A 15,524-nucleotide genomic window follows, 5' to 3' on the forward strand; every position below is an offset into this window, starting at 1 on the left:
TGAAAAAGTCTTCCAAGTATCAATACTGAATCACTAATCAGAGAAGCGACCAAAACCTTTTAAGTAAAAGAAGACAAGAGTAAGGTAGATAACATTGATTGGTGTGATTCACGATTCGAAAATGAAACCAAAAGGAGTTGAGGATTTTTGAGTTTATCAATTTCTAAATCAAAATGGTCACTATCCTAAGGTTTACAACTTACTCTGTTACATAACATCACAACATAGTCTTGCAGGCTTGTAATTGTAAAGAAACCTATATTGATAAAGTAAAGTTACATGTAAGAATGACTCCAGAGCGGACGATTTAATAATGAAAAAGTTCAATATTTTAAGAGTAACTAAGAATAAGAACAAAGACAAGTCCTAAAACAAAGCTTTTGTACTAATAAACCCACCGGCACAAACAGAGCCACATACATGAGTGTAATAAATGATCTATGCGTAGACATGGATGTTGAGAACGACGAGAAAGAGGATGAGGAAAAGACCGTATAGAACAGTGTGAACGAAAATAGAAGCTATTGTCGTCTTCATGTTCATGCAACCCACCGGAGATTCTTTCCCTGGGAACTGCAGTATCAATCCTGGCTGCAGAAACGCGAACAGAGCTGAAGCTATCAACGGTGCAGCCCAATCATGCATATCTTCTTACAAAGAACAAGAACAAGCAAAAGCACAAGAACAAGAGCAAGAGCAAGAACAAGAGCAAGAGCAAGAACAAGAATAAGAACAAAAGAAAAGAAAGAGAAATGGAGAAAGAAAGAAAAGAAGAGAGTGGGAAATAGGTATGGTGGATGGAGGAAAGAAAGAGATGATTGAAAAAAGAGAGAATGATGGAAAAGAGAGAATGAGAATCTGATAAAGTCTAGTTCTTTACACTCAAAAGGAAGAGAGAGAATTTGTGGAATTTTGCTTTAGCTGATGTGTCTTAATTTAAATCGTAATTTGTATATGGAAAGTGCGTTTGAAACGATTAAAGATTCAGGATATCAAACGGTCAATAATCAAAATAGTATATTGGCGGTTTGCAGCGTTATGGATGTGCGGTTTGAGGGGTTTAACCATTTGATGTGTTAGTTCGCCCTTTGTTTTACAATACATTTCCGATTTCCAATATATTGTTGATTATTTAGACTCAAGTCAAAGATTTTTTTACCAGAATGTTTTTGTTTCAAAATTAATACATTTTTAAGTTATAATTATTTAAAAATAATAATCCAAACTCTCCCAAATCTAGCGTGATAACGTTTAGCAGTTTAGAGCAGTTATCCTTTTTTTCGACACGTGTGAAAGGGAAAAAAAAAATTCTTGATTGGCGTTGAGTAGTGGCGTTTCCCACATAACGTCCCCACAAACGTTTTGTCAATCTAGATTTTATAAATTTCATCTCAAATCTATCCCATTAGTAAGAAGAAATTGAGACGATTATGACCATCGTAAACAACATATTTTCTTGTAGTCACTTTCGTCCTAACCAGAGATCGATTTTTACTATATAATTCACATGGCAGTTTTATGATTTATGGACTGTTGTGACCATATAGGAATGCAAAAGACAAGACACAATCGTAAATAATGATGTAAACAGGATAGAATCATCCAGAAACGGTTCTATGTCACATTCAAATCCGATGTGATTCACATGAATATAGCGACATGTCACATGTCTTGCGGTGATCAATATAATAATGAACACGCCAGTTTTCGAAATATGTTTGGAGGAATTATGTTATTTATGATTTTGAATGTAATCTTTGACTAGGTAGTAATCCGTGCTACTCCATCGGTCAATATGTTTATTATAATTTGAAATTAATAATATTGTATTAGTTATATTTAAATTATTACACATTTTTAACATATTAGTGGTACTATGTATTTATTTTTAACATTTAATTTCAGTGAGCATGATATTGACTCTGACACCAACTTCCATCTCTACAGCCTAATTTGCTCTGACCTCTATCCTCTATTCCACACCGTATCTAATAATCTTTGTACTGTATTCTCCTGTATTAGTTCTTGTCTTATGCTTTTGTTTCTATAAATGTGTATATTTTATTATAATTTCTTCAAACTAAAGATATTGTACAATAAGATTTTTAAAGATTTATAACGAATATAATGAATGTACTAAGTTATTAAACTTCTCTAATATTATATATAATATATATATATATACATGGTTAAATAATTAGAAATAATATAGTAGTAGAATATGAAATATAATAAATATATGTAATAAATTAAATAAACGAAACTCAATATGTCTATATGGGATAAAACTTATTTGGTGTAGTAAATGAATAGTAAGATTTTAGAAATTTATTTGATGGGTGAAAATATAAAGAAAATCTGCAAAAAAAAAATTATATATGATCAAATAATTTAAACGAAGACCAAAGCAATTAATTTTGTAAGAATGGAAACAAAGTAAAAACAGAGTCTTACAAAGATATGCATGAAGATGGAATAAATGTTTTGGAAAACCTCTTTGAAGACATTTCTTGTTTTCTTTTGAGGTTTTTCTTTTGGGTGAGTAATGAGAATTTTCAATCCTGATTTACTGCTTACATGGAACATCGCTACATATTGCTGACCATGAGAGAAAACATATCTAGGCAAGTATAAACCAACATTTGAGAGAGACTGACCTTGATATTAATATGTATAAAATCGCAAGATTGACCTTGAGAGAGACTGACCTTCCTAGGAAGTAACCCGTGCTACAGCACGGACAAAATATTTTGTATATAAAATTTAAATTCATAAAATTAAGTTAGAATATTATTATTTTAAATACATCAATTAAGTATTGTACAATATTGGTATTAAATCATAATATTATATTTCAGTTTGGTTTTAATTTGGATTATTGTGTGTATATAATCTAGACGTATGTACTTTAGAGCGAGAAATACATCCCCTCCCGTCCAATCTGTACTGTTCCATTTCGTCTTGTTCCATGTACCGTCCCATATGTGATTACTCGTTAGACTATGTTTATTAATAGAGAGTGGGTAAAAAATTTAGACAGGATACCCAAATTCTCCGTTAAATAATTACTTTTATTTAGTTAGCTGAAATTATTCAAAAAGAACTATTTAATTGTTTTCAAAAATATCCAAAATTTTCAAATTACCCGTTCCAGAGTAACTGATTACATATCGCATAGTCAACCTTTTAAAAATATATATCTTCGTATAAACAACACAATACACAACGGCCTATTAACCACTGAGACTCTTAATGTCTTCTAAGTACTATCTCGGCATACAACATGCTCCTATATCGTATCCATTTTTTATATTTGAAAGTTGAAATTAAATTTAATTATCCAAATTTTATGATCTCATCTTGTTTTTTGATTAGAAATAGTTTAGATAATTACTTTTATTGTTTGAATTACCTGTTCCCATTTCTTACACGTTCTTTTCTATAAGATCATATTTTCTTTTATATAAATGACATCATTTACATGTTATTAAAAAAATGTTTCCTAAAATTTTCATATAATTATTCCAAAGTAGAGATTTTGTTCTATAAATATCGAGATGGTATAAGATAGGACAATATTTTATTTACTTTTATTATTACATAAAATGATTTCCCTAATAATCATAACTACTTAGGTAGCAAATATTCCTTACTTTTACCATCTCTTTCACCACAAATATCCCCTTGAGTACTTATTTTTTATTTAGTTAGTTAAAATGATCCAAAAAAAAATATTTAATTGTTTTTAAAATATCCAAATTTTTTAAAGTATCCGTTCCAAAGTAACTGATTATATGTCGCATAGTCAACCTTTTAAAAATATATATCTTTGTATAGACAACACAATACAAAAAGACCTATTAACCACTGAAACTCTTAATATCTTCTAAGTACTATATCCGCATAAAACATGTTCTTGTATCATATCTATTTTTTATATTTGAAAGTTAAAATTAAATTAAATTATCCAAATTTTATGATCTCATCTTGTGTTCTTTTAATTAGAAGTAGTTTAGATAATTTAATTTACCCCTTCCCGTTTGTTAAACGTTCTTTTCTATAAGATATTATTTTTTATACAAATGACATCATTTACATGTTATTAAGAAAAAAAAATGTTTCCTAAACTTTTCAAATAATTATTCCAAAGTACAGCACGAGATAAATTAATAGTATTTTAAATTTCTATCAGTATCGACCCAACTGTCTTGTCATATAACACTCTCCTTTAAATTTTCATATAATTTTTTTCTGAAGGATAATGTTAATAATATTGTAAACTTTTCATATGTTTAAAATTTGTTATATTTGTACGCTCCAAGATTTCTATGACTAAAATACATGTTAATATTAAGTTTTTTTTCCATTTACTGTATTTGTTTAAGCTGCTAATAATAACTTAATTATATAGTGAAATTTATATAGCTGCAAAATTATCTAGTGAAAAAACAATTTATTTGATTACATATCTTAATTAATGAGATTCTCATTAACTTCAATTCATGTGTTACATTTAATTATGTTTTTATTATTAATTATGTTTTTATTATTAATTATGGTTTTTTTAATTCATACTACATTTTGTGAAAAAAAAAATATTCTAAAAAAGATACTGAATATATGGATTGAAAAATATATCAAACATGGATTTTTATAGATTTTGTTTATATTATTTTCTATTTCTTGGTTTTAGAAAACAACTTCGAATATTTACAAAAATATGAAAATCTTGTAACCAAATGGTGATTAAGATTTAGTTACATGTTTATCTAAAATAAAACATTATGTGCTTTTTTAATAGTAGTGAACAAAGTTCAACAGAGAGAAGTCTAATCTTCTTCATTGGAGGAGTCATGTGTTACAAAGATATTATAATGATCGAAGATTGAAGATATCGCAAAATTACAACATATATTAAAAATCAAGCCAATAACTTCAATTATTTTTTTAAAAATAAACTAAATTAAATTAAAGGTAATAAGGGTATGATTGAATAAAGAAAATTAAAAAAAAAATATTTTTGAACTTTGCTTCAGTGGCAAATCACATTCTTGAAAGATGAGATCAATTTTTTTTGGGGAAAAGATGAGATCAAATTATAAGAAGAGAATCCAACAAACATTTCCTGCAAAGTCAAAATCAAATTAATTTATGAATTTAGATATAAAATTAGTTAAAACCAACCAAAGCATACCTAGAGAAAAGTAGTAGAAAATATAAATATAAAAATATTATATAAATTGATCACGAAGAAAAGTAGTAGAAAATATTAATATGAAAAACAATTACTATCAAATATAAATATGAAAATATTATATACTTTGTTTAAAAGTATAGATTTGATGAGCACATACGTATTTTCCCCATTGTTTCATTCCCCGAGATCAAGACATCAAAAGAGAAGATGGTGTCACGAAGGAGATGACTTGTGGAGAAACTCAAAGTGATAGATGCTATGGCGTTGGAAATAATGTTGATTCATTCAAAACTCGATATAATCTTATACATTGAGCAAAAAAATTCTATGTCAATTACATTCTTCTCGACATTCTCAGAAGTCAAACTGAAATGTACGAACAACAGAGATCCCACTCCTGTCTGGCAATAACTTCTTCATGTAATACTTTGATCTCCTCGAAAGATTGATTCTTTCTTGTCTTGCCTCTGGTATCATCGAGATTGAACATTCCTGAAACCCGCGTCTCACAAACCAGTCAGTTGTTCTCGTTGTTAGCAGAAAATGCATCTCAAGTCCAAGAGCTGACGCTTTTTTAGTCAATGTAATATGCAAAAATTTGATAGTCTAAGAAACTGATTTTTCTTTTAACTGTAGATTGTAAACACACAATACTCAAAAGTTTCATGATTGTACCGAGCAATTTATCTCCCTGTCCTTGTCCACGGCAATCTGATGAAACCGCAATAGCTGCAACATCTCCACACTTTTCTTTAAAGAAAGGGAACAAAGCTGCACAAGCGATAATCTGCGAACCTCTTCATCAATTCTGCGAACTAAAGCCCCTGATTCTTCCAGAAGTTTGATTGTTTTTCTAATTCCAGTAAGATCTTCCACTATCGCCTCTCGGGTTCTTTCGTATACGTCATTGTGACAGTAAGGGCCAGGAAGCTTTTGTAAGAAAGATTAAAACTTTGAATCGTTTGCAATTGAAAACAGTTGTGTATACCTTGCCACCATAGTCCCCATTCCATCTCCAACAATAGCACTCCGCTTATAGTACCATCCAATAAGTGAACTCTTATAGTACGAATCAAATTATCAAACCAACTATTTGTGTTAACCTTAGCAGAGGTTCAAGATATACCAAGTACTCTTGCTTCATTCTCCTATATCGCCTTTGATGATTCCCTGTTTGAGTACATCTAAAGTTCACATACAAATAAAATGTTAAAGATCATATCATGAATCCAAAAGAAAAAAAACATTTAAAACCATAGAACCCACCAGAAGAGAATCTTACACAAATCGATTCGGATTAAAAAGAAAACAATCGGTATATGAGCTTACTTGATCGGAGAGATGAATCAGACAGATTTTTGAGGTTGAGTTATTGACGATTTATGAGATTGAGTTTATCATCTCAAAATCGTGCTGATGACCAGAGAATAATCCAAAACCACTACACATCAAGATTCAGAAACCAAATTCTAATTAAACTTGGTTTTAATCATCAAACATATACCTAAAATATAAATTTAATTAAAAGAGAAAAGAAACTAAACCTTAGCATAATGGAAATTCTTTTCCTTCTTCTTTTCCTCTGCATCTCTTCGAGTTCGTCGACAAAAAAGAAAAAAAAAACTTTAAATCCATTTGGGAGAGATGGCGAGAGAGAGAGAATAGAGGTGAAGGAAAAAAGTTTTTTTTAGGGTTAGTCAATGAACTATTGCGATTTATTCTTAAAAAAATATTAAACGGCTGAGATTAAAAAATGAAACCGGGTCAGAATAATGGGTAAAAAGGATCCGCGTATTTATCCGAATAGAAAAACGATTAAATGACGATTTTGACCTTTTTAAAATGAATTAATTTGGTTATAATTCTAATGGCATACTCTTATAATTTTTTACAAAACAAAAGTTTATTAGTTAAACGATTCCAATGACATATCTTTGTAATTTCTTACAAAACAAAAGTTTATTACAAATAATAGCAGGTATTAGTGAAATATTATTTGAACTTGAGGTACGATTAAAGAGAAGACTAAATTGGATTACAAGTAACGAGGCCACCACTTGCTTAGTGATCAATATTCCGTAAAAAAAGAGAACAAAATATGTATTCTTTTTCGATTTTGACATAAATATTCTTTTTAATTTGGTAATAATCAAAAAAGTTTTGGTGGATCCAATTTAAAATGATTCCTTATACAGTATTGGCATAGAAGAAACATGTAAAATTACATATATTTCTTCTTGAATCTTGAATATATTATACTACTATCCTTTAACTAGCTAGGCAAATTCCAAATTGGTAAATGATAAGAGGAAGTGAGTAACATTTTGTTTTTGAAAAAGGTGAATTTGATATACGCAAAAGTAATCAAAGAAACTTTTCAAAATTTTGTATTGTTCTTTAGTGCATGAGATGAGAGTACGCGTTTACACCAGAAGTCTCTATGCTTCCCAAGTGGCAGTCTTAATATTCCACTAATCTTTCATCAGAATTATATTAATTTATTGTAAACTTAAAAAGAAAAATCATAAAATAATCATTCTCAAAATTATTGTACATTTTTCCGACATGTTTTACATTTCCAAAACTTTTCTATTTATATTTTTTTAAAGCTGGTAACAGATACGATACAACAAATATATATTATAAAAAAACTAATTAATTGTGAACAAAGTGAACTAAACTATTTATTCAGTTTCGCATTATTTTCATTATTATTATTATTATTTTTTCTGATGATTACTAAATAGAAATCTAAATTAATTTGGATAGCTAGTAATGTATTAGAGAATTATTTTTTAACGTGAAAATGTGAAAATACGATAAACATTTTGAACAGTAAAGAAAAACACAATCACGTTTTTAATGTGAACATGTGAAAATACCATTCATCCTATATTTACACCAACAATATAAAATCAAAACGATCTAATTTTTTTAATTAGTTTGAATTTTTTTTATTTCCGTCTAAATTGCTTGAGATAATTCAAAATTATCGTTATAAAATATAAGGTTGGTTGACAAAAAAAAAAATAGTAACCTTTACCCTCACCAGGATTTTACGAGACGTGAATGTCAGAGTCGATTGCCTAGTTCGATCTTCACGATCTCTACCTTCAGAATCTATCTTTATAAACTCTCGTTTTTTTCTGTTTGGACAACCAATCATAGAGTTTTATTTTAATATTTATAGCTTGGTTGAAAAAAAAAATAGTAAAGTTGGAATATATAGCTAAATTAACTCAAAAATAAAAACTGAAAAAGTAACGAAACTTTAAAATAAAAACAAAACCTTTTCTTCGTCGTTTCAACTCTGTCTTTTGACTCTGTTTCCGTTTTCTCTCTCTCACCACCGCTTTATCGAAAAGAAAAAACAAAGGCATCTGCTTTTACTTTACACAGTTCACAGCCATGGCGGATTGGGCTCCAGTTCTCGTCGGAGTTGTATTATTCGTGCTTCTTTCTCCAGGTCTCGTCTTCTCTTTACCCGGACATCACCATACTCTCCAATTCGGAGGCATGAAAACCAACGGTAAAGCCATCGCCGTTCACACACTCATCTTCTTCGCTGCTTACACGATCTTGATCCTCGCTGTCAATCTCCACATCACAACCGGCTAATTTTAGGGAAAAAGGAAATAAAGGTAACCCTTTTTACTGAATCTGGGTTCTTCAGGAATCAATCAATCTTCTGAGATCTGCAACTCTGTTTTTAGGGATTTTGTATACTTTTACTCTGTTCTGCTCTGTTTTTTAAAATGCATTGAATGTTACTGAAAATGTATTAATCACTAAGCTTGTATTGTTGTGATTAAAGTTATAAGGAAGATTTGATGTTTGATTCGATCATTTCTTGAGCTATTCAGAGTTGACAAATTGAATTGTGGAATCCAAAATTATAGATTTTTAAACCATAATTAGCAAAGAATCAGAGATTAGCGAAAAAATGTGGCAAAAAAAAAGAAAAATTTTGTAGCAAAAAGAAGATGCTTTATATTGCATTGTTACATGTTGAAGCCACAAGAGAGATCAGCATTTGATGTATGATTTGAGCTGAAATTGAATTGTGGAAAAACAAAATTACCGATTATTTTATTTGTATACAACTCTTTTATGATCACCCTGCTTGAGACCCTATGAGCGAAGAATCAGAGATTTTAGCAACAAAAAGAAAGAAAAATAAATAGAGAAAGGTGAAGCTTCAAACCAAAGAAGCTGCCTTTGTTATATAAACTACAAGATGATCAGAAATGGATGTGGATTTGTATGGCAATGATCAAGATAGTGAGTATACAGAAGTAAATAATGGCGTGGACCAAAATCGAAATCCCGCTTGTGCTCATGTTCCCAAACTCCATCACTCTTGTCCTTGCCGGTAGCTGAAAGAGCAATCCTGGTGACAGTAGGATGAACAGAGCCACTGCTACTATCACGGGTCCCCAGTCTGCACTCATATCTCAAATAATTTCTGTAATCTGATATGTGTTTTTGTGTTTTTTTTTTTGTTGCAGGTGAAAATGGAAGTTAAAACTGAGAATGGAGAAGCTTGTTAGTGTTTTATGTAGAGTTATGGGGTTTCTTGGTGACTAAGGAGAGGAATTGGTTTAGATGCTAAGCTTTGTGAAGACTACAAAAGAAAGGTATTGTATTCTTGAAGTGGGATTTGCTTTTTTTTTTGGTCTATAATAAACTTTTTTTATTCTTAATTCTTCAATCAATTGCTTCTTTAAGTTTCTGTTTTCTATTTTCTACAACTGCTTTACAGATCGTTGTTGGTATGTGTGTTTCTGCTTTTGGTTTTTGCTTTTGTTAAAGAGTTTCTTAAAAGTAGATGACTGTGTAAAGATGATATAACTAGTTGTTGTTTCTTTGTAAGGGTCTTGTTTGATAGTTTCCTTCATAGGTTTGGATTTAGCGTTTTTGTCACTCTTGCAGAAACTGTTTTGGACTAGTGAAAGTTGGTATCCTATTTTCTACTGATGTAAACCAAACTAATCGGGACAAACCGAGACTGACTTAGGTAGTTTGGTATCGAAGATTGATTGCTGGTATTGATTTATGGTTTTGACTCTGTAGCCTTTCCAAATGTTAAATTATTTTCCGTGTTTCAGGCTTTGCACTTGTTGGTGGTTAATAAAATCAAGAACCAAAGGACTGTATAGTTCATATGCGATGTGTTCATGTTAGATTGTTAGGTAGTAGTAGTTCCTTGACATTAGCGCGCTGCATCAGTGTTGATCTTGGTCCACTTCTCTGTTTCCATTGTCTGCATGATTCAGATTACCGCAACTACATCTATCTTACTTATCTTTTTTTTTTCTCCTTCAGCTATGGGATTGTTTGAGACTTTCTGAAATCATTAGTATTGGTCATAGACTCAGAATCCTTTCTCCACCGAAGACCCCTTTGGACAGTTCGGTTTTTGGAGGTTGGTTCCAGTTATCGGTTAAACTTAACCGAACAAAGTAGAATACTTGCAGCTGTTAATCGTCAAAATTTGGCAAAACTCGTTTTATGTACTCGGGTGGTGAAGTAGAGGACCATACCTACTGACTTACCTCCCAAGAACGACCATAATAAGTTTGTACTTTTTTTTCCCAACCATATGTTATGGATCGGAACCCTTTTTGCTAAGTGCTAAGAGTTGAAATAAAAGAATAATTGTACCAAACACTATTAGCACTCATAAAATATACAAGCTATGAGTTAAGACTTATTTAAGAGACCTGAATCTGAATCTCGTTTAAGTAGTTGGATTGCTTCAATCAAATACGAACCAATCTATATTTCGATTACAATCAAAACATAATTAGTTGAAGTTACTAATTTTCTTTTCTCGGCTCAACATCTCACACGAAAGTTAAAAAAAAACTCATAAGTTATTGGGCATGGCCAGTTTTAAGAAATAAGTTATTTTCCTACCAAGTTCATAACGGTGTGTTGTTTGTAAAATGATCTAAGGAATTATTAAATTTTTTTTTTGTAGGAATAAAATATAAATAAAAAAAGTTCAACTTTAAAATAGAATATAAAATAGAGTTAAATTAAATGTGGAGTACTCCAATCAATTATTCTATTTTAGAGTGAGATATGGAGTAGTATTGGAAAAGATTTTACTCTATGATAAAATTCTTACTCTAAAATAGAATAAGGTTGGAGATGCCCTTATTATACTTTTGGTGAGCAGCTAGTTATGAGCTACAAAAGTTTTGCTGCAATACGAAGTGTTTTGTATAATTGTATATTTGGATAACAAAAGTGTAGAATGTTTTGGCAATCCGTAGAGGCAATTATATTTGGATATAAAAAGTGTAGAATGTTTTGGCTCTATTACAGTCCGTAGAGATAATTTACAGATGTTTTGAATAAACGTGGCTTTGCTAAAATCATAGTTTCATTATGAGCATAGTTCAGTTAGCAATTAATATTAAAAAGGTGACGTTATGGAATGAAAATTTCAAACCAAAGAAAACTACAGTAAAACCTCTAGGTTGAAACTACGATATTTTATTAATTTATAGAGGTTTTAATTTATCGATAAATTAATAATTATTAATTTATTGATTAATTAATAAAATATTAATTTATGAAGAGATTTTCATTTTCATAATTTTGAATATTTTTGATTATAAAAATATATTTTTGCTATAATTCACACTTTTATATTTCTTAATTTATAATCTTAGCTATCATAATATAATTTATGTCAGTAGTTTACTAGATTATCAAAGTGAAAATGATAAATGTTTAAAAGTTTACAGTTTAGAAGAAACTGTGGTTACTATTCTTCATGATGAAGTCAAAGAAGATATTATGATATCTTTATAACTAATTACACGTAAAAAAAGAACTATCGCGTGAAAGACGCTCCATAATTTTTGGATACAATTTAAGAAAACAACACAAAAAGTTTTTGATGCAATGAGAAAGATTATAGAAGAGCACCAACAAGAATGCAAATTCAAAAATAGGCAAACAAGAATAGAGCCATATTTCACTAAATTTTCATAGATATATATATATATATATATATATATATATATATATATTTAGTTTATATCATTATTAATTTATAATATTGATGGGACTATATTTTTACATAGTATTTCAAAAAAAAGTATTATCTTATTATTTTATCTAATTGTATCATTTTTTACATCAGCCCAACTCGGGACTGGAAAAATTTATTAATTTATAGCGAGTATTAATTTAAAAAGTATTAATTTACAGAGGTTCTACTATATTGATCATACTTATGATGGACCTGTTCCGATGGACCACTGGTCGACCCAACTTGTCTACTTTACTAACTAATTTTGTCCATCATGCATATCTTCTGAAGCCGCAAGTGATCGATCATAGGATGAAACAAGTGATACGTCTATGAAAGACGTTGTCCACGATCCAGCCAGGTTTACACTGTGGACCACACATTTGGTTGTAGATGGACAGATCTGGTGAACCAGTTCGAGTGGACCAAATCTATTTTTTTTTGTAGACAAGTTGGTTTTCTTGTTTGTGGACAAGTTATACTTAATTACAATTAGATACTAAGTTTGTATAGTACTAGTTTCACGACTTGTCCATAGACCCAACAAATTGGAACTTGTTCATCACAATGAACTTGATAAGTTATCTATATGCTCAACTTGTCTACAAAAATACTTTCTCTATAAATTCATCAAACATGATTTGTATACAGCCTCAACGAATCGGAACTTGTCTACCCATAAAATCTTTTGCTGAGCGCTACAGTACCGTAACAAATGTCAAATCAGACATAGTACAATTTGGTTGTATGTTCAGTTTGTGCTCATTTAAAACAACATATTTTCTTTAAATTTCCAGCTACTAAAACATAAGGGTATTTTCGACATTTGTAATGTTACTTGTGGTATAATTGAAAAGGGGTTTATGATTGTGGTAGAATTGGAAAGTTTTATATTAAATGTGGTAGATTAGAGTAAAAATTATACAAAAATTAATAAAAGTTTTTTTAGATTAAATATTTTTAAAATTATTTTTTATATGCAGAAATTGTTTACGATATCTATTAAAATCTTTACTAATATCTTTTATTAAAATTGTTATTTACAAAATAGTAAAAAAAAAAAATACAACCCATTTAGTGTAGATTCATCATCGATTTACAAAAGAAAAAAAAAGTAAGATGAACTCAGATCATAAATTCATAACCCAGCCATGGTTTTTTCTTGCTTAAGTGTTATATGAAACACATATTACTTTTATTCTATGCCTTTCTTCCATTTTCTTGATGACATTGTTGTTTCATCTTGAGATTTTCTGAGTATATAACCAAAAGTAACAGAGAAAAAGTTAGAATTCTACATGAGATAGTTAAAAAAAAAATAAAAAATATGGAGAAGAAAAATATACTTGCCTTCAAATGTTCTTAGATGTGATGATAATATGCTGAAAGATGCCTTGTTGATAATTAAAAAAAGAACTTCTGCAAAAGTTGTTGTTATGATCACTCCCAATTTGTTTTTTTTTTGTTTTTGCTAATAGAGAAAAATTTCACCTTTAAATAATCACAAAGATTTTTTTTTTTTTTTTTTTGAGAATTTGCAGAGATCGTGAGTAGTGTGGAAATGAATTTTCAGATTTAAAAATAAATAGTTTTTAATACATATATTTTTAATAAAACAGATAAAAGTGAGGAATTTAAAAAATAAAACAAACAGGTTTCTATATTTTAAATATTAAAACCACATTTGGAGTCCAAACAGAAAATATATGTTTATGATTTTTTTTGTTTATAATTATTAATTTATGGAAAAGATTTTGGTATATATCGATATCTATAAAATAATGAAATTAGATGTATTTATTTAATTTTGAATCGAGTATATATTAATTGGCATTATTTTAATATTGAGATCAATTTTGTATCATTTACTTAAATAATATTTAATTTTCATCATTATATTAAGTGATGTAAATTTATATTTTTGTTAAATATTTTTGAAGTGATGCAAATTAAAATAAAATTGTGTCACGTTTTATTGAACTGATCGATGTCAAATTATTCGATTATCACATCAATAATTATAATTGATACTAAACCACATATTATGCATCATTTATTAATAAGTCATTTAAATAGATATCATTTACTTTTGTGATACTATTTAATTGATGCAATTAACCAATTTTTTTTGTAGTGTCTATAGCAAAAGATAGTATATAATTTGTGTTTTTTCCCCCAAAAATGTAATAATAATTAGTTTAGAGATTAAAAATAAACTATTGTTAAATAGTAATTGGTATTTTTGTGAATTTAACTTTGATGTACAAAATGAAATAAAAGATAATAAGTAAGAATATGGGTTGGAAGAGGAAAAAACAAAAGTTAGAGTTAGAGTTAGAATTTAGCCAGAAGATATATTGTAATTTTACAAGTGAAAATATAGATATAGCAAAATGGATGTCAAATATAGATATTGTACTATTTTCTCTATATAATAATTAATAACACTGGTCAAACAAATTTATAGATAAGTGAAAGACTAAGAGTAAAAGCGTAAAACTTATACGGTACGTTTGCTACTTAATTGTTCCTAATCAATGTGATGTACATACTGTATATGCCGTCTGGGCTCTTGATCTGGTCGTAACTCGTAAGGATTCTTCTCGTACTCTTCCCAACCCAAGAAATAAGAAGAATCTTGGCCATGAGTGTTACAAGTAGCTTTCTTTGAGTCTGTTTGTGCAATATGTGACAATGGTGGCGAGCTTTTGTGGTATGTTTCCTTGCTGGATATCGATCTTGTAGTTTGATTTTCTCTGGAAGTTTTTTTGCAATTAGTCTTCCTCCTTTTACTTTCTTTGTTAGAATAAGGCTATGCGTAGCTTCCGTTTGCGTCTGGCATTTACAAAAAATATTTTATGAAAACTGAAATGTTTTAACAACGTGAAGATGCAAACGCAATTCCAGTGGTTGAGGCGATCGAGGCCTTCATAGGTTTCTGCAGATTCATTGTTTTATCCCATATTGTGTGTTGCTCTGTCTGTGAACACTAATTTTAACACTATTTTTTTTCAGCATCACTAGTTTTAGCACATTAAACTTTTTTATACTTCTATCACTTTTCTGTATAAGTTTATTTTTACTATATGATTATAATAAATAATAATTACAATTAAATTGCAAATATTTTCTTTATTAATTGCACATATTTTCCTATTAAAATTTGTAATTTAATAGATAACTTTCCTATTAGAATTAATGATATAATAGATTACTTTTGGTTTTATATACTTTTCAAAAATATTAATTGTAATCTTTTTATTTTTAGGATTTTTATTT

General features: G+C 29.1%; 4 protein-coding genes across 6 annotated transcripts; 1 reads left to right on the top strand and 3 right to left on the bottom strand.

Annotated features, from left to right (window-relative positions):
- Positions 1–85: 85 nt before the first annotated feature.
- Positions 86–805, bottom strand: LOC109127148 (uncharacterized). The gene is made up of 2 exons (XM_087471864.1): positions 421–805; positions 86–256 (listed from the first exon to the last, which is right to left on the bottom strand). Exon 1 carries the CDS (start codon positions 643–645, stop codon positions 439–441), a length of 207 nt encoding a protein of 68 aa, XP_087327990.1. The 5' UTR covers positions 646–805; the 3' UTR covers positions 86–256; positions 421–438.
- A 4,656-nt stretch (positions 806–5,461) lies between these two features.
- LOC104724466 (putative amino-acid acetyltransferase NAGS1, chloroplastic) lies at positions 5,462–6,920 on the bottom strand. 2 transcript variants are annotated; one of them, XR_015571135.1, is made up of 6 exons: positions 6,742–6,920; positions 6,527–6,638; positions 6,324–6,381; positions 6,186–6,229; positions 5,873–6,089; positions 5,462–5,766 (listed from the first exon to the last, which is right to left on the bottom strand). XR_015571135.1 is itself a non-coding variant. In XM_010442956.3 (6 exons), the coding sequence occupies exons 3-6, from the start codon at positions 6,339–6,341 to the stop codon at positions 5,552–5,554; spliced, it is 417 nt and encodes a 138-aa protein (XP_010441258.1). In that variant the 5' UTR covers positions 6,342–6,381; positions 6,527–6,638; positions 6,742–6,920; the 3' UTR covers positions 5,462–5,551. The 2 variants fall into 2 exon arrangements, 1 of the variants encoding a protein (XP_010441258.1); XM_010442956.3 differs by having other exon boundaries at positions 5,462–5,689.
- A 1,551-nt stretch (positions 6,921–8,471) lies between these two features.
- Positions 8,472–10,865, top strand: LOC104724467 (uncharacterized). 2 transcript variants are annotated; one of them, XR_015571136.1, is made up of 3 exons: positions 8,499–8,838; positions 9,706–9,834; positions 10,523–10,865. XR_015571136.1 is itself a non-coding variant. In XM_087471865.1 (2 exons), exon 1 carries the CDS (start codon positions 8,606–8,608, stop codon positions 8,813–8,815), a length of 210 nt encoding a protein of 69 aa, XP_087327991.1. In that variant the 5' UTR covers positions 8,472–8,605; the 3' UTR covers positions 8,816–8,838; positions 9,706–9,816. The 2 variants fall into 2 exon arrangements, 1 of the variants encoding a protein (XP_087327991.1); XM_087471865.1 differs by lacking the exon at positions 10,523–10,865 and having other exon boundaries at positions 8,472–8,838; positions 9,706–9,816.
- Positions 9,259–9,712, bottom strand: LOC109127183 (uncharacterized). The gene has a single exon (XM_019231616.2). The coding sequence runs from the start codon at positions 9,646–9,648 to the stop codon at positions 9,439–9,441; it is 210 nt and encodes a 69-aa protein (XP_019087161.1). The 5' UTR covers positions 9,649–9,712; the 3' UTR covers positions 9,259–9,438.
- Positions 10,866–15,524: the final 4,659 nt, after the last annotated feature.

This window comes from Camelina sativa, chromosome 11, assembly GCF_030686135.1.
Source record: "Camelina sativa cultivar CO46 ecotype springtype chromosome 11, ASM3068613v1".
In the NCBI taxonomy this organism is placed as follows: domain Eukaryota; kingdom Viridiplantae; phylum Streptophyta; class Magnoliopsida; order Brassicales; family Brassicaceae; genus Camelina; species Camelina sativa.